Source organism: Petromyzon marinus, chromosome 36 (assembly GCF_048934315.1).
Source record: "Petromyzon marinus isolate PM22_M1 ecotype Great Lakes invasive population chromosome 36, UKy_Petmar_22M1.pri1.0, whole genome shotgun sequence".
Taxonomy (NCBI): Eukaryota; Metazoa; Chordata; class Hyperoartia; order Petromyzontiformes; family Petromyzontidae; genus Petromyzon; species Petromyzon marinus.
Window position 1 is genome coordinate 5,549,719 of NC_133702.1, and position 27,845 is coordinate 5,577,563.

Genomic DNA, 27,845 nt, shown 5'->3' on the forward strand with positions numbered 1-27,845 from the left:
CTGTTATTTTTATATAAACTAGCAGCACTACCCGTGCAAATATCTTTCCTATATTGTGCACTCCTATCGCATGTTGTATTGTTTGTTGTTGTGACATTCTGACCTGCCCCTACTGGACATTTGAGAAAAAGAGCTTCATAGCTCATTGGATTCCTCCAGCATAAATAAATATTCTGATTCTGAGTGGGTGGAGGGTAGGTGGGGGGGCAGACGTGGCGTCAGCACGAAGCTGTGCGCGGTGACGTCATCACGTAGATGCGCGCGTGACGTCATCACGCACATGTGCTCGGTGACGTCACCATCGCACGAATCTCCACCCGCGCACCAGCCAGCAAAACTTTTTTGTCATATACTCGACTGTACTATGATCTCTATGCAATTCGCTTATAATATATACCGTATTACATACATGTAAATATCAAGTGTAACTCGTGTATTCGTAGATAATTAGGTATAATAATGTTTAATATGTTTAATGCATTTTCGTTATTTTGTGTTACCATTCATTTTACAAACTCGTTCATGATTGATTTCGGGCCTTGTAAGCCCGAAATGCTTGCGTTACATGCAAAGGAACCGTTCTTAATTTAACAAAAAATCAGAAATGAGTCTTGATTTCCACGTGCATAATAGCGCTTATTCTTAGCTGAAAAACGATCCTTATACTTGGACCGCATTCATGAGTTCTTTACAGATTACTTGATAGTTCATGACAAGCACACACCAACTTTTTTCAAAAATAAAACTACTACTTATGTTAAAATTGCTTGCTTTAAGTAACAGTATAGCATTTGTTTAAGTTGGTACAATAATGGAAAAGGTGGCAGAGTGTACCTCTGAAGTGCTTTTTGTAGAATCGCTGCACTGGCAGTTGTCGGCAATATTATTTACAAAAAAATGTAGTTCGGATTTCGCTTCAACGTTCAAAATCAATATTTGTTTGGCCATCTAAAGGCAACCGAGATGTAAGCGTAATTTCCACAGCTGTTCTAAATGTTCCCCTATTTGATTGGTCGTGTTAGTGCGATTTTGAAAATAACTTCCCATAGTCATGTTTAACAAAAACAAAATCCTACGAACTGCATAAAGTAAATGCCTGCGTAGTTTTATTTCACATTTCATCAAGGGTTCTGAGACGGTCTCGTATGGACCCATGTTTCGTTAGTATACTAATTTATTTTACACACAAAAAGCAAACTATGTATTCCTAGTTTAATACGTAGGCTTTCGCGACCAATATCATCCATAATAGAGGTTTTTTGGTTGAGATTCCGTAAATATATAAATGTGTCGTCAAAAGCGTGGCCACCACATTTACGCCTCTATATAAGGAACGAAACAGACTTCTCCACAAATCTGGCCGTCGCCTGATGAAGCTACTTGTAATTACTGGCGAAACATCGTACTCAGATTGTAAATGTTGTGGCTTGGCTCTCCAACACACCGATGTGCTGTACTAGTAACGAATTGGCAACGTTCTATTTACGTGACAACCATTACTAGTTGGCTGTGTCGGGTGGTGGCGAGTTTTAACGACACATTTATATATTTACACGATCTCACCCAGAAAACCCTCTATTATAGATAATCATCATCGTCATCGTCAATGGGGTGGACTTCGTGCACCCCATTGACCCAAAAAAAACTCTTTAACGTATTCCTCACTTATCTATTTCTCCACGTGGAAATTAAAAAGTATTTATTTCCTAATCCATCAGCCGAACAGAATTCTGGGAGTGCGTAATTTCAGCAGCATTGATTCAAGACGAGCAACGTCTCGAACACTTTCAACATACAGGGAGGGAAAAAAGTATTTGATCCCCTGCTGATTTTGTACGTTTGCCCACTGACAAAGAAATGATCAGTCTATAATTTTAATGGTTGGTTTATTTGAACAGTGAGGGACAGAATAACAACAAAGAAATCCAGAAAAACGCATGTCAAAAATGTTATAAATTGATTTGCATTTTAATGAGGGAAATAAGAATTTGACCTCCTCTCAATCAGAAAGATTTCTGGCTCCCAGATATCTTTTATACAGGTAACGAGCTGAGATTAGGAGCACACTCTTAAAGGGAGTGCTCCTAATCTCAGCTTGTTACCTGTATAAAAGACACTTGTCCACAGAAGCAATCAATCAATCAAATTCCAAACGCTCCACCATGGCCAAGACTAAAGAGCTCTCCAAGGATGTCAGGGATAAGACTGTAGACCTACACAAGGCTGGAATGGGCTACAAGACCATTGCCAAGCAGCTTGGTGAGAAGGTGACAACAGTTGGTGCGATTATTCGCAAATGGAAGAAACACAAAAGAACCGTCAATCTCCCTCGGCCTGGGGCTCCATGCAAGATCTCACCTAGTGGAGTTGCAATGATCATGAGAACGGTGAGGAATCAGCCCAGAACTACACGGGAGGATCTTGTCAATGATCTCAAGGCAGCTGGGATCATAGTCACCAAGAAAACAATTGGTAACACACTACGCCGTGAAGGACTGAAATCCTGCAAGGTCCCCCTGCTCAAGAAAGCACATATACATGCCCGTCTGAAGTCTGCCAATGAACATCTGAATGATTCAGAGGACAACTGGGTGAAAGTGTTGTGGTCAGATGAGACCAAAATGGAGCTCTTTGGCATCAACTCAACTCGCCGTGTTTCGGAGGAGGAGGAATGCTGCCTATGACCCCAAGAACACCATCCCCACCGTCAAACATGGAGGTGGAAACATTATGCTTTGGGGGTGTTTTTCTGCTTAGGGGACAGGACAACTTCATCGCATCAAAGGGACGATGGACGGGGCCATGTACCGTCAAATCTTGATTGAGAACCTCCTTCCCTCAGCCAGGGCATTGAAAATAGGTCGTGGATGGGTATTCCAGCATGACACTGACCCAAAACACACGGCCAAGGCAACAAAGGAGTGGCTCAAGAAGCAGCACATTAAGGTCCTGGAGTGGCCTAGCCAGTCTCCAGACCTTAATCCCATAGAAAATCTGTGGAGGGGGCTGAAGGTTCGAGTTTCCAAACGTCAGCCTCGAAACCTTAATGACTTGGAGAAGATCTGCAGAGGAGTGGGACAAAATCCCTCCTGAGATGTGTGCAAACCTGGTGGCCAACTACAAGAAACGTCTGACCTCTGTGATTGCCAACAAGGGTTTTGCCACCAAGTACTAAGTAATGTTTTGCAGAGGGGTCAAATACTTATTTCCCTCATTAAAATGCAAATCAATTAATAACATTTTCACATGCGTTTTTCTGGATTTTTGTTGTTGTTATTCTGTCTCTCACTGTTCAAATAAACCTACCATTCAAATTATAGACTGATCATTTCTTTGTCAGTGGGCAAACGTACAAAATCAGCAGGGGATCAAATACTTTTTTTCCCTCCCTGTACAGTGTCTCATCAGCAGAGTCATGCCTTCTTGAATCAGTGCTGGTGAAATTGTCAGTTGTTGTAGGCAAGGACCCTCTGTTTAAAATATTGGTCCTGGTTTTGACGAAAAATTATATGATACGTAAGGGGCCGTCCATAAATGACGTCACGCGATTTTGGACGATTTTCGACTCCCCCCCCCCCCTCGTCACACGGCGTCACGAAAAGCCAGACCCCCCTCAAATATGACGTCACAAAGCTCTGCCCCCCCCCCCCCCCAAATAAAACATGCTTCAAATCGCTTTAAACTATTGCCATTGTAGTGCGTATTTAATGTGGCACTGCACTCTGATGTTGTAGGAGAAAACATTGATTAAAAAGTATATTTAATTAAGTAGAACGTGTTTATATTTATTTAAAGTTGCGCATTTTGAGGTGACGTCACATTTCTCAAACACTCCCCCTCGTCACACATCGTCACAAATGTCTGACTCTTCCCCCTAGGTGCGTGACGTCGTTTATGGACGGCCCCTAACTCAAAATAATTAGCGTCGTCGTGGAGAATATAAATAACAAAACAAACAAGCAGACAATGTCCCCTTCACATATCCGCACCTCCGATAAGCATGGTTGCCTTCGTCCCTTGCAAAATAAGTTAAACATACATCTCCAAATACAAAAACATTTATTTGTTTTTTTCAGTGTTATTTTACGTGAATTAGAAAATAAGTAATATTTTTAAAAAACTTGTTTTAAACACGCTTTTATGAAATGTACCGTACTCGTAATGGAAAAACTCCACGACTCCAGGAAGTGGCCCCGAAGCTTGCCACGAAGTAAGGGGCCCGTGGTCAGTTACAGCCAACGTGAGTTGAGCGTGGACAATTTGACCCAAGCCGAAACATAACATATAAAAAATAATGTTTAAAAATATATATATATATTATGATAGAATATAGTATTGTCATCAGAATGACATACGTATACCAAGTTTGCAGTCTATACCACATTGGGAAGTGGGTTAAAATTGAGTTACAAGATTTGAGGATACAACGACACCAACAGACAGAGTTGAGTTTAAATAAAGCGTGTAATAATACAAGGAAAAACAACACATGAACAACATCTGTACTGTCAAATTACTAAAATCCTTAACATGTTGGCATTCGTTTGATAACATTTCCAATTGTTCTGTTGGCATTATGCCAAGCGCTTTCGCAGCGAACATTGCTTACTGCCTCGCGTCGCAGAACTGTCCCAGAACATCGCATTGTTGCATCACATCCCGTGGCATCGTCACAACTTGAGCAGGCTTCTTAGCTACCCTGTCGTACGCCCTGCCAATCGCTTTCGTTGCACACAAGGGGTGCAGCCACTGTGGGCGTTCCTAGGTGTCTGGACATCGGCAACATTTTTATAAAAAAAAAAATCATGGGATTAATTATTATATTAAAAAACCCAACATTAATTACGGATTATAGAGCACCTTTCGTCAAATCTCAATGCGATTTACATCTCAGATTGGCTACGTACGGTGCGAAAAAAGTTCAACGTACATACTGTGCATACGATGACAATGGGGGTTGTGTTGGGTAAGAAGTGGATAAGCTAAAACAGAAAGTTCCCTCTGAAAGAGAAAAGTTTTTCGGCGGGACCTTAAGAAGTTAACCGAACCGTGCTGCCTGACCACTCACAGCCTGGTGTATCCATTCACCAAGGTGGCACAAACGGTGATTTTTCTCGACCATTGGAGACTTTGAGTACACAGGAGGCACTCGGGTCAGTGGGCTCACTACGAAGTCAGTCGCCAGTAGTTGCATCGACTTCGCATTACTTACGACACAAATTATTTGGCAGCTCGTACAACTCTGGTGGCTCTGTTTAGTTGAACGTACGTTAAATCGGCTTTGGCAGGACTACAAATATATCGTGGTAAAGGGCGTTAACGCTCGCGTGACGCTGTGTGTGTTGAAATAGACTAATAATAAGATCCCCTCCTCCTCCTCTCCTTTTAGACTCTTTGAAAGACGAATTCGTGCACGAATGATTTACGTTGGCTCGTCGTTGATCACCGCTGATCACGGCGTCAACTGCAGTGTTCAGCCGCTGCCGCTAGTTGGCAACAGGAGGCGGGCACCCTAACAGTGACACAACGCAGCGTGCAGGCCACGTGCAGCGTGGGCGGGAAACCTGAACGTTAAATTGTATGGGGTTCCGCGTGCATCGCACCAGAACACATTTGAAATAAATGTGCGGCCTCTAGGCACGTTCTGGAAACTAATGAGGCAGGTTCCAATGAGGTGGGATTTCCCCCCCCCCCGCAACCAACAGGCCTCGGTGCATTCCGCGATGCGACCGAATAAAACCACTTCACTCGTCGCGGGTTCGTCCCCACCAACCCCCGACTTGGACGGCAATCTGAGGTTCGCTTGGTCCTCGCCCGCCTCGAACGTCAAATTGCACTCCCCCTCGTTCACCGCACTGAACCGCGACCTTCGCTCCAACCCTCCCCCCCCTCCCCCCCCCCCACCGGTGTGTTCATATACCAGGCACCGTCGCACATGGACGCCTCGGCCAAGTACCACATGCCTCCGGGGCAGAGGCCGTCGGTCAAGAGGTTCCTCTCGGTGGGCCCTGGTGGCGGCCACAGGCCCCCGGGCAACGGGGCCTCGGGGTTGCCTAGCGGGGAGCCGGGGCACGCGCTGCACGGGGACCCCCCCCCTACCCACGGTGCAGCGCACCCCGTGGCCATGCTGAACCTGCAGCTCAACCCCGAGCGAGAGGTATCGGGCGCCGGCAGACGCTCTGCGGCGGGCAGGGGGGGGGGGGGATTGCGGTCGCTCTCTCGACACCCCATTAAACTTCTCCTTTCACGCGCCCCGGGCCTGTGCCATTCCATGCTATGCCGCCGAGTCGCGCGCCGGGCAGCGACGAGCCCCTGCCGCACGCGTGCGGCGTTCGCGGTCGCGCCGTCCGGGGGGCCCTGCCGCTTGGGTTTTCGACGTCGTAGGCCGTTTGACATGGGCCATCCTAACATTTCTCGGTCCACGTGCCGGGAGCTTTCGTCGCTTCCTGAAGTTCTTGAAAGACGCTCTCAACCCCGTGGAGGGGAAATGACGTCGGACGACACGTGGCACAACCCGAATGCACATCGGACATCTGTAAAGCGCAACGGCCACAATGGCCTACACAGAGGTGGTCGCTGCCCACGGCGTGGTTGGCACTGGCCCTGGTGCTCGCAATGATATGGTAGCCCGGCTCCTGTGCGCTTGTGGCCAATTTTACCCCCTGTACAGCTGCACCACCTGCACACTCGATAGCTGCAGGAATCAAATGATTTTGTTATCTGACCGCTCGGGCTAGCCCTGGCGAACAGCGCTGGTGCACCGGTTGTTAGGGAGCGCGACCGGCCAACTCCCCCTTGTCTGGTTTGATTTGCCCACTGTTTTTCTCATTTTGACCATTTTCCACCGCGGAATCTTCCGCTACATATTTGGAGATCCAGTGTGGACGTGAAACGGTCTAGTGGCGCACAGTTAGATCGTGTGGTTGGCAGTTGGAAAGTTTTTCGTTCAATTCATGGCCCATGGTCGACTTGGACACTCATCCTTTCCGTGGTTAATCAAAATGAGTACTGAGAATAAAATAATAAATTGATAAAATCAAATAACACAATAATATTCTCACGACGTTTCGGCCACAACACAAGCAGCCTTCATCAGGTGAAGGGACGAGACTGTCTGGTAGGACAGCGCTGGAGTGAAAAAAGCCACGTTCAGATCACGACCTCTAAGCTGTGTCAGAAGAAACAAAGCGCCTTGACAAAGGAATTAGCATATAATTTAGCATTGAAATGGCCGAGTGATTAGCTTGTGACTGGTCACAGAGATGGCTATGTTAAAGTTAAAGCATACACATCTGCAGAGGCACCCCTTGACAAAGGAATTAGCATATAATTTAGCATTGAAATAGCTAAGTTAAAGCATACACATCCGCAGAGGCACCCCTTGACAAAGGAATTAGCATATAATTTAGCATTGAAATAGCTGAGTGATTAGCTTGTAACTGGTCACAGAAATATCTATGTTTAAAGTCAGAGCATACACATTCACCGAGGCACCTAGTACAAATCAAACAGGAGAATTTAGCATTGAAATAACTAGGCGAATTTAGCATTGAAATAACTGAGTGATTAGCTAGTGACTGGTCACAGAAATGGCTATGTTGAAGTCAAGGTCTACACATCTGAGCTATTCACAGTAACTGGGTATACAATACAATGTATAATGAATACTATATAGTAAACCAATAAAAAACTAAAATATATATTACCTTAATGTTATCAATAAACTCTATATTCTCCAATCAGCTAAGCTACCAACAATAAGTCGTTATATATCACAATGCTATATGGCGAAAAAATGGGTGGATTCTTACCCTCAACTTTAGCAACACGGATAGCTACGGGCCCCGTTCAGACGGACGAGTTCATCCAAGGTCGGAACAGAGGAGGGGGAGAGAGACAGCTGCGAGGCGCTATTATACTCCATGTTGTAAACCATACCATTAACCGTGGTGTGAGAGGTATTAAGAGTCAATGCTGGTGAAAGAGCTGCGGTCTGAAGGTCATCGTAAAATACAATTAATTAAGAACAGAAATGGTTTAAAACATCTTTCCAATGGTTACTAAGCCAGAATCCATCTTCTCGGTTGAAATTGTCTCTGTGCTTGTATATGTGAATGGCCTGAAGGCCGCTTGTGTTGTGGCCGAAACGTCGTGAGAATATTATTGTGTTATTTTATTCTATCAATTTATTATTTTATTCTCATTCTATGTGACTTTACCGAAAGAACGAAAGAAGACGAATCCTTGCAGTCACGAAAGCTTTAAATCGAAAAATGAGTACTGCTTTGTGAGGAAGTCAATTGTGGTTGTCCGAAGGATAGACTGACCCTGATATTGAAATGTGGATATTTCACAACTGGCTCAGGGCTGTATACAGAACATGATTCCTGCTATCTCCTTGTTTGAGCACTAAGCCACTTTTGTTTACTTTTGACATCTTACATCACACAACTCTTGTGTGTATTCATAAAGCTGCCACCCCTCGTACGTGTATTTGTACGCTTGTTACTGAACATCTGTGAAAAAGAGCTTCATAGCTCATCGGATTCCTCTGGTCTAAGTAAAGATTCTGATTCTCATTGTGATTGTGAAGATAAAAGAAAATAATGCAATAGACGATGATCCGTCTGACCATGTAAATGCAACAAGTTGAGTGCATCTGTCAGTTTGACTCCTGGATAAATGTTTTCCAGTGGCATTTATTTAAGCAGGGAAATGCTGGCCTGGTTTCAGCTCTCACAGTCACATCAGCAGGGTGTGGCGCAGTTATAAAATACCACTGGGTTACCTGATGTTATTGCTAAGAACGCCTTTCAGGAGAACTTTCTTTCAGCAACCTCTGGACTAGTTCTGACCTGAGTGCTACAATGGAAGCATTGTTATTTATTTATATGTGCAGACAGACTTTTGCGTGTTTGCTCATTTGCACATTATCATTCATTTTTTAAACCAGCTCATCGTAAATTCAGACCGTTTTGCTGCTTTGTGTTGAAATTGGCCCCGTAGCTTAGCGGACGGCGCTTGACAATAATGTCTCTCAATAAAATAGCATTTGTTTAATAGGGCTGGCTCTGCTAAGAAGACCCAGGAGGTCGAAACCACTGCAGCGTGTGTGTGTGTGTTTAAAACAAACACTGCTGTTACATATTTATCAGGCGGGACCCATATACAAATGCACTAAAATGTAGTTTCATTTTACGTGATGGGATACAATTTTGCCGGTTGATGTTTTGCAAGTGCGTGCAATCGTTATTTAATCCTGTGAGAGCCCTTCGAGAAGTCGTCTTCCCTGTGACAGGACTTGGGAGAAACACAATGGCAAAATGTGGTGCAAGTGTACACAATTTTAGAATATTTTAATACTTAATATCCTCTTTTATGAAAAGCATCATTTAAACAGTTGCACAGCTCATAATTGTGTCATGGATAAGAACTAAAATTAATCTGTAGTTAGGAATATAAGAATTACCCCTTTTTTAAGTTGAACTTGTGCTTGCTATATAATTGATTAATTCATGAATGAATGACAGCAATAGTTCAACAAAGTTACAGAATGGGATGTTACTCTTACTGCCTATTAATTTTGCTTTTAGTACGGTGACCATGTGGTTCAGGAGTCAAGGTTCAGATCACTGAGCTGGCACTAGTAAAATTGTGGGCTCGAATCTGAGTTCATGGTCTTTGCCCAGTCATCGATGACCGCACACAAAAACTCGTCATTAAATGTGGGTTTTCACTTATATTGATTCATCTCCAGCTCTGAGATAAAAACAAAACTACAGTGGTTTGAATGCCATAACATTAATGCATCTCTATGCAATCATGGTATTGTAGTGTTTATAATGACGAATACACTTCTTATGAGGCACACTCTGTTTATTGTAATACTTCTCTTACACAGTCCTTAACACACAGAGGGGTATACGGTCCCCTCACCCGATACCCTAAGGTACAGCCTCCGGACTTAGCGTGACCTACACACAGGTCTCTTCCTAACCTACCGCTATCCTAGGCTTTGACCTAGGGGAGGCTATCTGACCGACCGCTGGCCCGGTGGGTCTTGACCACTGGATGCGCCGAGTCTTAGCCCTCAGAAGGGCTGGAAGGCTGGGTCCAGGGTCCTGGCTATCTTCAGCCCGGGCTTCGGTCTTCGTGTAGGGAGAGAACTCCCCGCTCTGCGCGGTCACCCTTCTTATAGCCGTTTGTAGCCAGGTGTAACCAATCCCACATTCCCACGTGGAACTGTCTGATTGGTTCTTACCAAACTGTGGCTACGATCCACTTCACCTCGTCTGACCCCAACCGTTATGTACACACAGAGGTAACGCTGCACTGCCCCTTTGATACCTAGTGGCAATGCAGGTTACCGAACAGTGAGTAGTTAACGCCTCTACAGTATGTTGAAAGCGCATTGATTTGGAGATTGCTTGAAGAAATCTCAGAAGTTGTTCTGTAATATCAACTTCAGTGGGCTATTCTCTACCACGGATTAATGCACTGATCTGTGAGAGTGCCAAATTCGTACTTTGTATCATGACATAACAGTGTAACACCTATGGCAGAACTACATTTAAATACAAATGAAATTTTTTTAACAAAAAATGTGTAGTCGCTTTTAGTGAGTGAAATGGAATTTGAATTGATTCCATGCACCTCATCCATAAGTGGAGCAGATCACTCTAATATGCAGTCAAAAAAATTAGGAAGGCGCTGCTATTAATGTAAAAAAAAATCCAGTACTTCCACAATAAGTAATAAATTGTATTTTTTCAAATTTTATTTGTGAGACACATTTGTTAACCTCTTAAATCAGTGCCCTTCTTTAGTCACAGCTCATTGCAGCCACCGCGTGGGGCGTAAAGGCGTGCAGGCCGCATGTGATCGCTCTGCTCACGGGCGTTGACCCACGACCCCAATCGTTTGGCATGAAAGAGTGACAGTGTGTTCAGATCCTTTTCCCATTATTTTTTAATGCACCCTGACCACCGTGACAATTTAACGACCATCAACCCGCCCGTTCTCTGCAAAGCTTTGACTTTCTTACTTCTTTGGGTATGATACGTGCATCGTGACACTTCATTGTAGACGAATGAATGATTGAGAATGGCCTACAGAAGTGAAAACTAAATTATAACAAAATAAACAGTTCACAGATTATGATTAAACAAGATAGCATACATTGCAACAGGCAGCATGAGAAAATAGTATGTAATTGGTCGTAATTCTCCAACCTTTCCTTACAACAGCTATGCATTTTGAATATTCGCTCAATATGACCCCTTTTCCCAAGAACAGCCAATCACACTGGTCTACACTGTGGCCTTCCACTCCTAATCAAGGTTGTGCCTTGCTCGGGTGTGGCCTGCAAAGACCATATACAATCCTGGTTTTTTTAAGGGTTGGTTGAACCCTATTTGGTTTAGTGCCTCGATGTACAGGTGAGCAGCACGCTAGATTTGTGAGCCAGAGGTCGTCGGTTCAATCACCCAACACGACAGTGTAAACAATGGTGCAATTTCCCCCCCCCCCGCCACCATCGAGTAGTATACATACTTACGCGACAGTTAGTCGATCTAGAAGCCACGTGCGGTGGGGTAAAATGTGGGTACTCCCCCCCATATCCCAAAGATGCCTGGCCAGCGTGGAAGAGTAGGCCAAGGGCCCTCTGGAGGGGGCTCTCTCGAGCTCGCTCAGGTGAACAATTTCATGTTTGCAGCTTTGGCAAAGTTATCATAATTCTAATTTATAATGTGCATCCCATCCTAGGATCCCAATGTACAATGCATGAAAAGTAGGAAACAAAAACAGACCCAGGGAAACCGACCAAACTAAAGAGGGAAGGCCACTTTAAAGAGATGGGGTTTTCAAAGCAGACTTGAATGTATCTACCGACTCCCATTGCCTGATTTTAGGTGGCAATGCGTTCCATAGATTTGGTGCCACGCTAACAAAATATAAATCTAGCAGAGCCCCTTCCTCACCAGCAGTGGCATGAGCAAGTCATTTCAGGGCTGCACCTTGAGCATATACAAATCCTTTGTTAGAATGATGTCGATGAGCAACGTGAGATAATTCTTCGCGTGGCGAGGCATCTGATACGATGTTCAGACTGACAACACAACGGCGCTGGGCTTTGCTCACCACTTTTAGGAAAATCTCTGCTGAGTGGATCATCGGCAGTGAGTGGGCCACTTGCTCGAAGCGGCTGCTTACTCGACGGAGCATAAGGCCATCCCTTGTTGAGATCGCTTCCCACGTGATGTTTACTTGCGTTGGTGTTCACTTGAAAGTTACTTACACCCATGGAAACAACATGGCGGGTATTATTTGAGCTCTCACCAGCTGAGATGTTGTTTCAAAGGTCATTTTATTGTCAGAAATACACACAAATACGCAAATCTATATTTTTCCTCCACTAGTGTGGACACAGGGGCTGGGAGAATGGGCCAGGGGCCGTGTCCTGCGCCTATCCTAGGTCGACTCAGCCTCAAAATGAATGCCGAGTGTGGTGTGTAAACATCAGCACTTGGGAGACAAAGGTGGCCGAACGTGGTGCTGACCACCCACCGATTCGCACACCGTCTTGGCCTTAATAGGTGCTCGTGAACATCACTTGCCCCAACAGGCTGTTAGCGCTGTAGGGACGGGGGGAAATCTTTGGGTATTACACAGGCATACCAATGTCATTATTCTGTCAAAGGTGCCACATCGCATTGTTCTTCATGTCTCCAAATGGCTGGGAATGCCTCATTAACGTCTCCTCTGATACACTGCACTCTTATAAAGGACCAACGTCAAGTTTAGATCGACAAGGTAAAAACCTCCAGGGGCAAATTACAGCGTTAATGCTGTTTAATGCTGTTCTTTTTTTATAAACATACCATTAAGCTGAAAAGTATACATTTATTTTGGTAGGAAGATCATTGTTGCACTGAAATTCGTAAGTGTCTTGAATGTGAAATTTCTCTTAAACATACTGTGTGTTTGAGATTCATAAAATAACATGCCCTGTATGGTATAACAGTTGCCAGCAGGTATCCCATACAAAACAGGTGATGAATATTGCATGGTCTCTCATCGCCACCTTGAAAACTCAGTTTTAAAGTGGCAGGTTTTTTTTTATACCATTAAAAAACAATTTGCTCAACTTCGATTTTGAGATTATGAATTGTTTATCGTGGATACCTTCATGAATATTCATGGCCTATTTTAGGCTGGTCCGGCAACATTTTTGGAGATGCTGATTCAAAATGCCCTTGCAAGCAGCAGGGTGACTAACCTGGTACAGCGAGCAGTCACAAAATGAGAGGTCACTGATCTCGTTCACGTCTCGTTCATAACTTCCTTCTATTCGGATTTCAACGAGAATCGACGCGTAAACACGACTTGACATAAAGCGACAGTTACGCGAGAGTTTTGCCAATGAAGGATTCATATATTACCGTTTTTTAAACGGTGATTTCGTAGTTCTTCTGATGATGGCATTATTTAGCAGTCCAATGCATTGATTTGTTGTTTGGCTATTTGTGACCACGAATTGGCGGGAGTGGGAGATGCAAATTTCCCTTCACAGAGGGTTATTTTATATCACACGTGTTTGCTATTGACGAAGCTGGGACCATCACACATTGTCACCATCGGCCATGGTCAATCCACTGCTGGATGAAGTCATCCCCAACCTGCCGCGCTCGCTCAGGCGTGAGAGCTTTTTCACCCCGCGTGTTACCCGGTTAGCCGCGGGCCCAGCGTTACAGATTTGCAGGACTCAGCCCTCTGACGTAGGTGGCAAACAACCTGTTTTGCCACACTGCGCTTTGAAACCCAAAAATATGACCGAACAATTACGAATAAATAAGCAGCCAACTGTAAATGTGTAAATTTTTCCAGTTATCATCATTTGAATCATCATCGCCTTCAGTGACTGCACATGAGCTCATCTTATTCCTCCATGGCTGTGGTAGTTGTCCTTCTTTGCTTTGGCTGCCATCCTATTGTCAGTCTCATCTATGAACCATGATCCATTCTGGTGATGTGTTCTACCCACGCTGAATTACTGCATGGTAATGCCTCTAATTTGTTATTGTTTTCCCAGCCCATGTGTTCCTCTTTCTCTTTCTGTGCAAGTCCAGGCATGCATCTCTCCACGTTTCTTTTGTGTACTGTTCAAATTTGTTTTAGCACCCACGCTTCTGATCCGTGTGTCATGGAATATGCACTGATTGAAAAGTTCTTAATCAAGCACGTTGATGTGTCACTTCATTATCAAATTTAGTGGAGGAGTGGTACAGTAGTTTCACGTACGTCACTACTAACCTGGGCACCTTAGTTGGATTTCCAGCCACAGCCAACATCAGTGACAAATAGTATCTGAACTGCTTCTGGTCCCCCTCTTTCACCAACCTACCCTGGCCAGTGTGGTGAGGTATGGTCAAACAAATCCCGTGGCTGACACGGCATGGAGAGGACTTCGACCAACAGTGGATTTGACAAATATTTCCAGTAATCTGTCTGAAATGTCACGCAATGCGATCCAGTGTAACTGGATATTCATAATTATCACCATCAGCCATGGTTAATCCACTGCTGGATGAAGGCACCCCCAACCTACCGGCCTCTCTCATGATCTTGCGATGTAACAATCCACCCAGCGCCTGCACACGGATTCATGAAATTGCATCCAAACTCCTGGATACTTTTAAAAAGGCACACTAGCATGTATCTCTTTAGTGTTAAAAAAATTGCTATTATTTTTTTTCTCCCGAAATTGAGGTGGGAAAAAAAGACTCATTCAGCAAAAAGTGCATTCTTTGCACAAATATATAAATAAGCGCACTGTCATGTGAGGAAGTTTTAGGTCACAAAGTCACATATCCATTAACATGCCATTTTCTGTCGATGTGGAAAAAGAATCTGGAGTTAAGAAAGGGCACTTTCTTGAAACAATCCTTTGGTCGTCCTATTGACATTCTATCATGTGATGCCCTCCATTACCAAGGTTTATAAATACGGTCCAGGGATGGGCTGTCCCCACTGGGCAATGGAACTGCAAAACCACCGTTTAGTCCGTCATAATTTAACTCCGTTTTTGCGGGTTGGTGATTTAACTTTGCAGAAGGTGCATTTTATATTACACTTCGAATAATAATCTGGTGATATATAAACTCCACGTATTACTACAAATGGAAATAGTAAAAAAAACAGCAACATACAGTGTGTGTACTTGTACGGCCCAAAAGTCAATTCAGTGCCGGTTGAGGGCCTCCCTATGCCGTACGGATCATCGGAGTTATTTGACTATATGTTACCACAGTGGTCAGCGTGGGTTGTGAAGAGGAAAGCAATAGAGTGATGTACTATAAAATAATGAAAGTTGATTACATTACAGTCCTTTGTCATCCCATTGCTGGATCACTGCCTTCCTATGCTGTATAGGTCATGGGGGTTGTTTGACTGTCGATCACCATTGTGGTAAATGCAGATTGGTGAAGGGTGCTTGCAGGACCAATTGCGTATTGGTAAAATAGCATTTAGAATAGCTGTGGCCTTTCTTTTGTTCATGTTGAATTCGTTTTTGGCAACAATTTACTCTGTTGTTACTGCAAAGGGCCTTCTTCCAACGTGTTTTGTTTGTTTTTATACGTGTCCGTTGTCTTTACGTTCAAGTCATGCGTGTTTCTCTATGACAGTTTTGCCACTCAAAGTCTTCCTGTTTGATGGCATGTGACTAAAGATCTGTGAGCGGAAACAAAAATCTGGCCACAGAATTCTGCATTTTGTTTCCTGTTATTATTTTGATATCATGGGACATACTTGTATTGCTACCATGTGACAATGACAAGTTCGGGGTCTTTAGTTCAACCTCATTTTTCCATACAGATGACAAATCACCTTTCTTTACTCACCCGAACGCCTACGGACAAATAATCATAATATCCCCTGATCTTGTCAAAAGTCAGAAACAAAGCAGGGTCGTTGAGTTTGTATTGTCCGTGCAGGCTTGGCTCCAGGACAATGAGGCCAAGGCCAATTCCAGACGAATTTAGATTGAAGATGCAGTTGCTTGGACAGGTTTCAGTGTAGCACAACTCCTCGCAAGAACTGCCAAAGGCAGAGCCCTTCGGCGTAGGATAGTCCATCTCACCGTCAACCCTCGAATAGAGGAAGTATAGAAACAAAACGGATGAGAGACTGAGCAGGAATTCAAGGTGGCCAGCAGATGGGCATATAGCAATTGATTCTTGAACATATCTGGGTGGAGATTTTGAGTGTTATCCCCTTGTGTTTGTGGGCTTCCTGTCACTTCACCCATTTTTTTTTGTTTTACCCACGTGCCCTTGCACTCTTTCATGCAATTGGCCAGACATCCCAGTGGAAGATAAAAGTGCAGGACTGGACAATTGCTTTCTCACCCCACTCCTGGGAGAAGGGCCTCCACTTGAGGCAGCTCTATAGACTATTCTTCCACACTAGACAGTCATCTGGAGAGTACTCACATTTTACCCCACGGCACTTGATCTGTGAATCAACTAACTGTGGTGTACTAATTTTTACAGTTTAGTGGACAGGGGGTGGTGGGGAAGGGGGGCATTTGATAAACTTGCCCACTGTCTCAACTAAAATGACGCTTTTGAAAAAGTTTTGAGACTTAATCACGCTTTCCTGGATTTAAAACGGAATTAATGTTTGCGTTTTTATGCCAAGCAGGATGAACCGATGCGCACATGACTGAGCGACCCCATTTATTTTTATCACGTAAAACTAAATTTCGATTTAAAGCTTTCGTGACTGCAGTGATTCATATTATTGGTTCTTTCGGTAAAGTCACAGCTTGTGTTGCAGTCGAAACGTCGTGAGAATTTTATTGTTATATATTTTATTATTTTATTGTTTTCCTTCAACGTGACTTTACCGAAAGAACCAAGAACACGTAAAACGAGTTTTAGCAGCAGTATTGTAGCCACGCGTTACGCACAATTCATTCTTTAGATCCTGTTATTAGATGTTAACTCCCTCACCTGGTGTGCAGGAGGTCGTGGGTTTGATCCCGACCCTGACGCCTATATATTTTTAGTTTGGTGTCTCTCTCCCCATGGTCGCGTGGATTCTGCTCCGGGTCTTCTGGTTTTTCCCTCCACATTTGGAAACATGCGTTTAGAGTATTTGGCTGCTATGAAGCTAAACTGTTTTTATTTTTATTTTACCAAGTAAGGCCACTGAGTTACATAGCTCTTTATATTTCCACATGATAAGCCACCTCGTTGAGCTATCATGTGTGGCCAGGTTGCTTCTGAAAAAGGGCTATGTAGCTCAGTGGGCCTTACCCGGTCAGATGAAAAAAATGGTTTCGTTTTCATTTTCATTCAATAGGTTGCACAATTTATCTTATTAATTTTATAATTAATCCCTATACTGTGGATATTTGCAAAATATAGACCAGTATAAGATGGCATTGAGGGTGGAGCGGTGGCACAGTGGTCAGCACACTGTGCTATGAACACTATGACCTGTGGTCGATTCCAGACCTGACATCGGTGGTGAGTGATATCTGAACCCCATTGCTGGATCCACCCCCCTATACTAACCTAAACTGATCAGCGTGGTGAAGTATGGTCAAACAACTCCCACGACTAACACAGCAATTTATTGACAAATTATTTTAAAAGTGATTAATTGTTATTATATCCTATGGATTATAATACAAATTTTCCCCCATGTATGTTAAAGCAATGGTCGGGAGCACATCTTATAATCAGATGTGTGTGTATAAGACCAGATTTGTGTAAATTGGAGAATACAGTATTGTAATTAAACTCCGATGTTGACGTTGCCACTTTTTTCAAGGTGCGCGAGAATTACCTGTTCTTTGTCGCACGCTGCCGTTAACCCTATTTTTTTTTTACCATCAAGTCTGCCAAGATCAGGGTGGCAGCCTTTCCCTAACACCCTGGTGCAGCGGGCCTCTTCGCAAGAGCCCTTAAATTGAATTCTCGCGCGTTAAAGCCCCGTCTCGCAAACCCGGCCTCCCACGACCAAGCGACCCGGGGGGGGGGGGGGGGCATGGAACTGGCATCGCCGCGCCGCGCGAAAGACGTGCGCGTCGTTGGGATGAACCGGCGACCATGGTTCTCTCGATGATTGTCTGGCAGATGGACGATGTCATCGACGACATCATAAGCCTGGAGAGCAGCATGAAGGACGACATGATCAACGGCTTCCTGGACCCGACGACCCTCTCCCACCCGGTGGGTAGGACGCGCCACCGTCACTTCGCTTTGCCACCGCGAGGGCGGTTTTTTTTTTGTTTGCCGTTGTCGTCATGGTTGTTGTGCTCAAGGCAAACGTCGACGAAGGTGAAGGGCTAGCAGCCGTGCCATCGCTCGCTCGTCAAACTGCTGGCGGGATGGCCTCCGCTAGAGGGAAGCTCTGGAGAGCCTCTCTAAAACGACGGTATATGTTGTGCCTACTCTTACACGCTATCCTGCCTGACCTGCCGATGGATTGCATTACACCTCCGATTAGCACGGTTGGCTACATATGTTTATTTACACGTGTTTTTTTTTCTACTTTAAAATGTGGTTGCATCCATTTATACTGCTGGGCAGACTGAAGTCCTTCTGGACATCTGTGAAAAAGCGCTTCGTAGGTCATCGGATTCCTCCAGTCTAAACACATATTTTGATTCTGAAGTGGCGGGTGTGGAATTTAAGAAAATTGTCCATTTCGTTAATGTCTAGAGTAGGAGATTGAACTAGCCACCTCTGTAATGCAAGTCCAGTCTGCCAAACCATTATAACATACACAGAACACTGGTTCTGTGTCGAAGGGAAACATTAAAGTCCGTGCAAGTGTACATGCTTATGTTCCATACACGAATACAGCCTGGGATTGTCGGAAAGTTAATTAGAATTTACATTTTACTTCTAATCCTTTGTGTACGTGATACCCCTTAACAATCACACTCTCTTGTGTGGGGCCTGGACAAGATTTCAATGTACTGTGTCTCACTTCCATACAATTGTCTCATTGATGCGTTTTTTTAATGAGCACGTTATATCAATGTATTTGTACCCACGTATGGTGAGATTGCCTTATGCTCACCAAAATAGTGCTCTTGTTCATATTTGACTGTTCCAGCCGCTACTGACACTTGTAAAAAAAAAATAAACCCCCGTGACCCAGCAGAGGATTCTCAAAGGAGCCGTACATGCAAAGTACTGCAGCCACATTTACCGCGAACAAGTGTGCAAATACTACGTGCAACCAATTTATTGCTGCTATTTTTCCAGCACTCCTTTGAACATGAGATTCAAAAATCAAGGGATGTGTCCTGACCATATCAATAAAAATCCAAATAGCAATAACCATCGACATCTGCCATATGCCAGTTACCACGTTGTGACAGATTTGTTATGAGTTCAGATTAACTGGCAATATTAAAATGATGGCTTATCGCCAGTTACCACGTTGTGGCAGATTTGTTATGAGTTCAGATTAACTGGCAATATTAATATGATGGATTATCGCCAGTTACCACGTTGTGACAGATTTGTTATGCGTTCAGATTAACTGGCAATATTAAAATGATGGCTTATCGCCAGTTACCACGTTGTGACAGATTTGTTATGAGTTCAGATTAACTGGCAATATTAATATGATGGCTTATCGCCAGTTACCACGTTGTGGCAGATTTGTTATGCGTTCAGATTAACTGGCAATATTAATATGATGGCTTATCGCCAGTTACCACGTTGTGACAGATTTGTTATGCGTTCAGATTAACTGGCAATATTAAAATTATGGCTTATCGCCAGTTACCACGGTGTGACAGATTTGTTATGAGTTCAGATTAACTGGCAATATTAATATGAAGGCTTAATGCCAGTTACCACGTTGTGACAGATTTTGTTATGCGTTCAGATTAACTGGCAATATTAATATGATGGCTTATCGCTTGCGTTAGAAGTGGCACAACTTGCCCAAAAGTTAACTTTTTTTTTAAGATCACTGCATCTATTATAAAATGTAAATGTTTGTCGATGTGAAATAACATAATCCGTAGAACAGTGGGATGAGTAGTGCAGTGGATAGAGTGTGCGATTCACAATCAGAATGTTGTAAGATCAGGGATTGGCTCGTTATCCATCTGATGTCAATAAAATAACGTACCGTGTTTTCATGAAGTAGACAGTGGATTCCTATGGATAAACTCCCCATTCACCATAGGAATATGGAATTCACAAATGGCTCATAGCTGTGAACATGAGAATAGCACCGCCCAATTGTTAGTTGAGCAGATTTTTTGGTAGTATTTTTCAAGTATTATTGTGAAATGATGAACCTTCAAAGTCGGTTTTAAAAATCAACTGTAGAGTGTTATTCAATCACTCAAAACTATGACCATGTAAGTTCTAAAAGCGTGTATTTAAAAAAAAAATGTGTCTGCTCAGTCAACGCAGGCTGCATCCCAAAATAGCTGGCATCATGTCACAAGTAAGCTTTATAAGTGGCACTTTCCCGATAATTAAGGTCGCCACAAGATGAAATGCTGGAAGAGCTCAATGCACTCTCTACACTGAGCTCATCTTACCCATGTGTGCAAAAAGTAAGTTCAATTTCCCTGAAGGAACACACGGGCACAGAGAAGATGAACACCGAATAGGAAGTGGCACGACCCATTGGCGATGCTGAAAGTTTACGCTGCTGAATAATGATTGTCGGGTACAATGGACAAATAATTAATTGTTTTCTGAAAAACATGCTCGGCTTATAAGAGTATATTACAAAAAAATATTTTTAAAAATTCCAAAAGAGTCTCAAGCCCTTTTCTTTCCAGGAGGGTCCTGCATCGCGACGTTCGGCAAATGATCGTTTTGCAACCAGAGAGGCCAAAGGAAACCCACCGATATGAGGGGGCGGGATAACATTCAATAATCTCTCCAAGCGACTTGCCGTACTGCCACATTCTGGCTGCTTTCGTAGCTCTGCAGATCGAAAGTCCGATCCGTGCTCCGAAGCCCACGTGGTATCCCATCCACGTTTGTTTTAAAACTAAAGTAGACTTTAATTTTCTTTTTTTTACCAGGCAAGGCCCACTGAGCTATGTACAGTAGATCTTTTTCAGAAGCGTCCTGGCCACAAATGATAGCTAAGTGGCTTTTCACGTGGAAATGTATTGCGGCCAAATACTCTACACGCGCATTGATTCTAAATATGGAGGGGAAAAACCGGAGGAACCGGAGAAAATTCCACACGACCACGGGGAGAGACAAAGAGAGAACACGCAAATTACAAATATACAGCAGGCATCAGGGTTGGGATCGAACTCACGACCTCCTGTACACCAGGCGAGGTAGTTAACATCTCTCAGCCACCGCGTTTGCTGGGCCTTCTCTGGCTAAAGGACGAGCATGGGCGCCAGCTGCTCGTCTCTGCGTGTTGATCACGAGCGCAAGCAAAGCCCCGCTGTGGCGTGTGCGGCGTGCAGGTGGCCTTGCCCGGCGGACTGCTGGAGGGGTACGTGGGGCCGGGCATGGTGGTGCCGGGCGTGAACATGGCCAATGGCTCGTGCCACGGGGGCTTGCCCGCCATGAAGAGGGAGCACGCAGGGAGGGGTGAGTGTCACCACGCGTACGGGGGGTCGGGGGGGGGGGGGTGCGTCGTTCTCTTGGTGTTGATTTCGCCGTGTTTGTCCGACCTCTTTGATGGTCAGTGGGGACAATTTTTTTTCCAGGTCAGGCCCACTGAGCCATATGTAGCTCTTTTTCAGAAGCGACCTGGTCACAAATGATAGCTGAACGAAGTGGCTTATGACGTGGAAGTTTTATAGCCGCCAAATAATCTAAACGCGTGTTTCTAAATGTGGAGGGAAAAACCAGAGGACCCTGAGAAAATTTTTCCCGACCATGGGGAGAACGTGCAAACTCCAAATATACAAGCATCAGGGTCAGGATCGAACCTACGACCTCCTGTACACCATTTGGCTTATCGCCACTGTGCCTTCCACGGTGGAGCCTGTGTAAGGCACGGGTGAAGCATCCTGTCGCCGGGATAACCCTGCACCTGCATATGTGGTTCAGTAAGGCGTAGGGATGATTAGAGTCTCATCTGTCCATCTCTCAAAGCAGTTGACGCATTCTGTTGCCATTTAATGGCAGCCGAAAGACACAGGCATTGCCCTTAATATCAAAACGATATATACGATAATATTAATTTACAGTCCTCGTGTAAATCTTCTGCTGGGTGAAGGCCGCTCCACTCCGTGTTGGTGGTGGGAGTTTCTGGGCCCTACTTGAACCACAGTGGTCGATCCGAGTGGGAGAAGGGGTGCCAGGACCCTTTTTTCTTTCGCACATCCCTCGCTCGGTGACGTCAGCCACGGCTGGGACTCAAACTCGGGTTGTGTCGGCTTCAGCTGAAGACCGAAGTTGATCCTACGACAGCGCCACCCTTCCACCACCTCTTGTTAAAATATTAATACAAGCGTAACGTCGACAAAACGTTGGCCCCTGCACCATTAATCCTCACCGACAATAATTTGACGTTCCCCTTCACTCTTCACCCACCGCACGCTTGTAGAAGATGAATCGTACGGGGTGCCCGGGCCTAGGAATTGGCAGAGGTGACTGAAACTCGAGACCGGGACACACGGGGTGGGGGGGGGGGTTTGTTTCTCCGGTGGATGTTAATGGTGAGAAAGTTCAGTCCTCCTCGTAAAGAAAATCACTGTCCGTCGTCCGAGCTGTGGCTGGGACACGCGAACGCCAGAAAAGTGGTCTGGATGGTGTAAGAAGCGAGGTTTCTTTTTTAGGGCAGAAACCAAGCATGTGACGTGCATTAGCGTGGCTGGGGCCAGAGCTTTCGCAAACAAAGATCGCTCAGTGTGGTGTGTGGGGTGGTATGTGATAACAAGTGCTAAGAAGCACTGTTTGCATGCATTGGACCCCCCCCCCCCCCCCCCGTTACAGCCTCCAGCTTGTGTACTTTGAATGTGGAAATGCAAATTGTTAGTGAACAAGCGCTGAGGCTATTCGCATTTGAAGTACCCATTGTTCGCACAGCAGTGTTGTTTACGAATTCCGGTGTGGTGCTTTTGAATACTAGGGATACGTGTGTATGTAAAGTTTGGCTTGCTGTAAACGTTATTTCACTACGCTGTACATAATCGTCATCATCAGCCATGATCAATCCACTGCTGGATGAAGGCCTCCCAAAGACGTAGCCTTTTCTCACGACCTAGGGATGTGATAATCCACATAGGAACTGATCCATCTCCTCAGTGGATTCCCTCTTGGGCATGTATCTATAATAATTAGTGTAATACGACTATGCTCTGCGCGTGTAGAGTATATAAACAAGTGAACGGACGTTCAATTCAGCATTTATCCAATATTTGTGGTGGCCTCTCCGTTGGCTGCCACTCCACTCTCTAAGCCTCACTGTATCTATGTTGAACTTCTTCCGCGCGGTATGTATCCATTCATATTAATCGGAAGGAAGAACAAGACACTTAAACACAAAAAGCAGTTCTCAAGATGTGAGTTTTCAATCTAGATGATTTAAAAGTGCATAACTCCAGTGGCTTCCTAATATCGGAAGGAAGAGCGTTCCAGACGGCCACAGAAACGTGTCTGAAAGCGCACGATGCCGTAACCGTCTTATGTTCCGTGGCTCGCGAAAAGCCGCTGTGTCATCCCTTCTAGCGACACGTCCAGCACAGATCCCATTACTATGCTTAACGGTCACTTTTAAAATTAAAGCGTCATATATGAACAAACAATGAATAAATACATTTATGAAACCCTGGCGAGTGTTATTTGTGCCACGCGGCTTGTTTAACTTTGTCGTGGTGGTGTGTTACAGATCCTGATGTCCGGGCCCTCGCTAAAGAACGTCAGAAGAAGGATAACCACAACTTAAGTGAGTTTCATGGCCAAACAAAAAACAGCGGACAGAATTGCCCACAGTGAAATCCCGTAATTCTCTAGATTACCAAACTTCAGTTCACCCATTTCAACTCATCCTCGTGAAAAAATGCGTCGAGTGTATTTGGCTGCTATAAACGTCCAAATGATCAGCCACTTCACTTTTGGCCAGGTCGCTTCTGAAAAAGAGCTATAGATCTCAGTGGACCTTAGCTGGTCAAATAAAAGTTGTAAAACAAAAAGTGTAATTTATCAGACAAGGGGGTGGAGCAGTGGCGCAAGTTGTTAGTGCACTGTGCTGTAAAATTGGTGACTTGCGTTTGACTCCTATCCAGTGGTGAACAATATCTGCACCAGTCTTGGGCATGCTCTTTGCCAGCAAGCATTGACCAGTGGAGTGAAGATGATCAAACGACCCCAATGACCAACAATTAATACCACGGCAAGCACCTTTGTGCTTACCGTGGTTATAATTTACTGTTATTTCCAAAGCTGACAAAGAAAATGTGAGAAAAGCTGAGAAGTGTGGAAAGAAGTTTGAGAGTTGCATGCTGGGAATGTTGCTTCAGAGACAAAAAGAGGAACGGATTGACCAGGGAACAAAAGCTTCTGATTTGCTTTTGTTCCCAGCATAGGATGATGGCTACCGCAAGGGATGATGGCCATTAAAAGACACTGGTGACAGAATTAGCAACTAAAGGTCACGTGAATTGTAACATCACATGACTGCTAGGGATGGTGACGGCACGTGGAGGTCGTGGAGGCAAACGCCTGCAATCCATCACTTCGTTTGGCGGGAGTTGATGGTACACCGTACAATTGTTGTGAAACTCCCTTCCCGTGGGGATCCAGTGGGTGTGATACGCTGGCTCGACAGGAGAAGGCAGAAGAGCAATAATGTGGACTTCACCTATTCCGTCTTTGTGGAATAGAGTGTTGCCCCCTCACACGTGTGGGTTCTGTCTGGGTGCTCCAGTTTCCTCCCACATGTAAAACATTCATTAATTGTCCGAAAACACCTTAATACATAGAGGACCGCAGAGCTTGGGGGTAATTTGGCATCGGCTCACCACGTGGCTGCCTTTTCCGCTTTGTGGTTCTTCATGCCTCTGAGTTGTTTTCTCTTTTCAAAAGTCAGCAAATTCTACGTGGCGTATTAAATATTGAAATTATTATTATGCACTAGTGAATTGACTATGACTGATAATTTTGTTATGATCATTATTATTATGGGCTCCTAAATAGTTTCTTGTCACAAGTTGTAAATGTGCAAATAGCGTGTTCCGTAACAGTGGCATAGCATGGTTGGCATCGGCTCTGGTGCAAGGAATTCAATTGGTGGGGGGGGGGGGGGGGGTGCGGTCTGTCCAATTTCCTCCCACGTCTCGATCCCGTGATGCCTGGGCCTCTCCAGCCCCTTGGGCCCTGGCGTTCTGTCGCACCGCCCTGCACTTTCGCTAGCTATGCCACTCCCGTAATGTAATTCCGTGCGCGTTTTACTTTTCGTAGTCACTCTCAACTTGGCGATGCTTCTCTTTCACGAACAGTTGAGCGCAGAAGACGGTTCAACATCAATGATCGCATTAAGGAGCTTGGAACGTTAATCCCCAAGTCCAGCGACCCGTAAGCATTTATTCTTGATTCTCTTTCCGCATAGCACTCGTTTTTTTTTTTCCCCACCACCGAGGTTGCGTTTCAGAATAAATAAGAATAATGAGAATAATAATGAAAATGTTTTATATGTCCGTATTGCAACACATTCATCTTTGAGGTGTGATTGTTTCAAAGTAGGCACATAAAGTAGGCACATATATAAAGGAGGCCATGAAAAGTTGGCACATATATAAAGAAGGCCATGAAAAGTTGGCACATAGAAGCCAGGCATGGTGGCTGGCGCACAACCGTGAGTCCAACATTTTGGGGGCGGGAGTTTGTGGGTCCAAACAAATTTGTGGAACTTCAAAACCCCCTCCACCTGCTGCAAGGTGGCCCATGTTGGCAGTAGAGCAAGCGGATTGACGCCAATTGTGCGGAGTTATTTTTTTTATCGATATTCCCTCACGAGCGTGTGGTGGGTTTTCTCCAGCCACTGCTGTTTTGGATCCACGAGCCAAACACTCGACAGTCGCCGAGGGAAATCGGCCAAATGTTCAATTGTGAGGCCTCTCCGCAAAGGAAAACCTGTCTTAAGACTAGATGAGGCCTGCCCTGGTTAAACAGAGGCGAGTATTGTTATCGCTATCTTATAATCCGTAATTACAACACTTGGAAAACCTGGGTTACCCTTGGAAAACAAGTGCCGAAACTCAGAATGACTTCACACTATATTTTCTTTCAAAGGCCTTTGTATGTTAAAGTAAAAGCAAGTCATTGTTGCCTGCATCATCATCACACAAACTCGATTGACCCGCGCGTTGGCTCTTAATGAAAACACCACAGTGGCGTTTTCTTTAAATGCACTTTCCGTGTACCTCAGTTTGTTTGGTTGCGTGCAAATAAAAAATTGGAAAAAAGTTATTACAGTGAGGGAAAAAAGTATTTGATCCCCTGCTGATTTTGTACGTTTGCCCACTGACAAAGAAATTATCAGTCTATAATTTTAATGGTAGGTTTATTTGAACAGTGAGAGACAGAATAACAACTAAAAAATCCAGAAAAACGCATGTCAAAAATTTTATAAATTGATTTGCATTTTTATGAGGGAAATAAGTATTTGACCCCTCTGCAAAACATGACTTAGTATTTGGTGGCAAAACCCTTGTTGGCAATCACAGAGGTCAGACGTTTCTTGTAGTTGGCCACCAGGTTTACACACATCTCAGGAGGGATTTTGTCCCACTCCTCTTTGCAGATCTTCTCCAAGTCATGAAGATTTCGAGGCTGACGTTTGGTAACTCGAACCTTCAGCTCCCTCCACAGATTTTCTATGGGATTAAGGTCTGGAGACTGGCTAGGCCACTCCAGGACCTTAATGTGCTTCTTCTTGAGCCACTCCTTTGTTGCCTTGGCCGTGTGTTTTGGGTCATTGTCATGCTGGAATACCCATCCACGACTAATTTTCAATGCCCTGGCTGAGGGAAGGAGGTTCTCACCCAAGATTTGACGGTACATGGCCCCGTCCATCGTCCCTTTGATGCGGTGAAGTTGTCCTGTCCACTTAGCAGAAAAACACCCCCAAAGCATAATGTTTCCACCTCCATGTTTGACGGTGGGGATGGTGTTCTTGGGGTCATAGGCAGCATTCCTCCTCCTCCAAACACGGCGAGTTGAGTTGATGCCAAAGAGCTCCATTTTGGTCTCATCTGACCACAACACTTTCACCCAGTTGTCCTCTGAATCATTCAGATGTTCATTGGCAAACTTCAGACGGGCATGTATATGTGCTTTCTTGAGCAGGGGGACCTTGCGGGCGCTGCAGGATTTCAGTCCTTCACGGCGTAGTGTGTTACCAATTGTTTTCTTGGTGACTATGGTCCCAGCTGCCTTGCGATCATTGACAAGATCCTCCCGTGTAGTTCTGGACTGATTCCTCACCGTTCGCATAATCATTGCAACTCCACGAGGTGAGATCTTGCATGGAGCCCCAGGCCGAGGGAGATTGACAGTTTCTTCCATTTACGAATAATCGCACCAACTGTTGTCACCTTCTCACCAAGCTGCTTGGCAATGGTCTTGTAACCCATTCCAGCCTTGTGTAGGTCTACATTCCTGTCCCTGACATCCTTGGAGAGCTCTTTGGTCTTGGCCATGGTGGAGAGTTTGGAATCTGATTGATTGCTTCTGTGGACAGGTGCCTTTTATGCAGGTAACAAGCTGAGATTAGGAGCACTCCCTTTAAGAGTGTGCTCCTAATCTCAGCTCGTTACCTGTATAAAAGACACCTGGGAGCCAGAAATCTTTCTGATTGAGAGGGGGTCAAATACT

The 27,845-nt window shown here is 44.6% G+C and overlaps 1 protein-coding gene across 5 annotated transcripts in view; it reads left to right on the forward strand.

Annotated features, from left to right (window-relative positions):
• The window catches only part of LOC116949372 (transcription factor EC-like), a 79,898-nt gene that overhangs the window by 45,472 nt on the left and 6,581 nt on the right, over positions 1-27,845 (forward strand). For 3 of the 5 annotated variants that reach the window (XM_076072060.1, XM_076072058.1, XM_076072059.1), the window contains exons 3-6: positions 18,147-18,242; positions 21,485-21,611; positions 23,860-23,916; positions 25,469-25,544. In XM_076072060.1, the coding sequence (XP_075928175.1) occupies positions 18,147-18,242; positions 21,485-21,611; positions 23,860-23,916; positions 25,469-25,544 (356 nt within the window). Of the gene's footprint in view, positions 1-5,923; positions 6,158-18,146; positions 18,243-21,484; positions 21,612-23,859; positions 23,917-25,468; positions 25,545-27,845 lie in introns of all 5 variants that reach the window. The other 2 variants (XM_076072061.1, XM_076072062.1) reach the window with 1 other exon arrangement.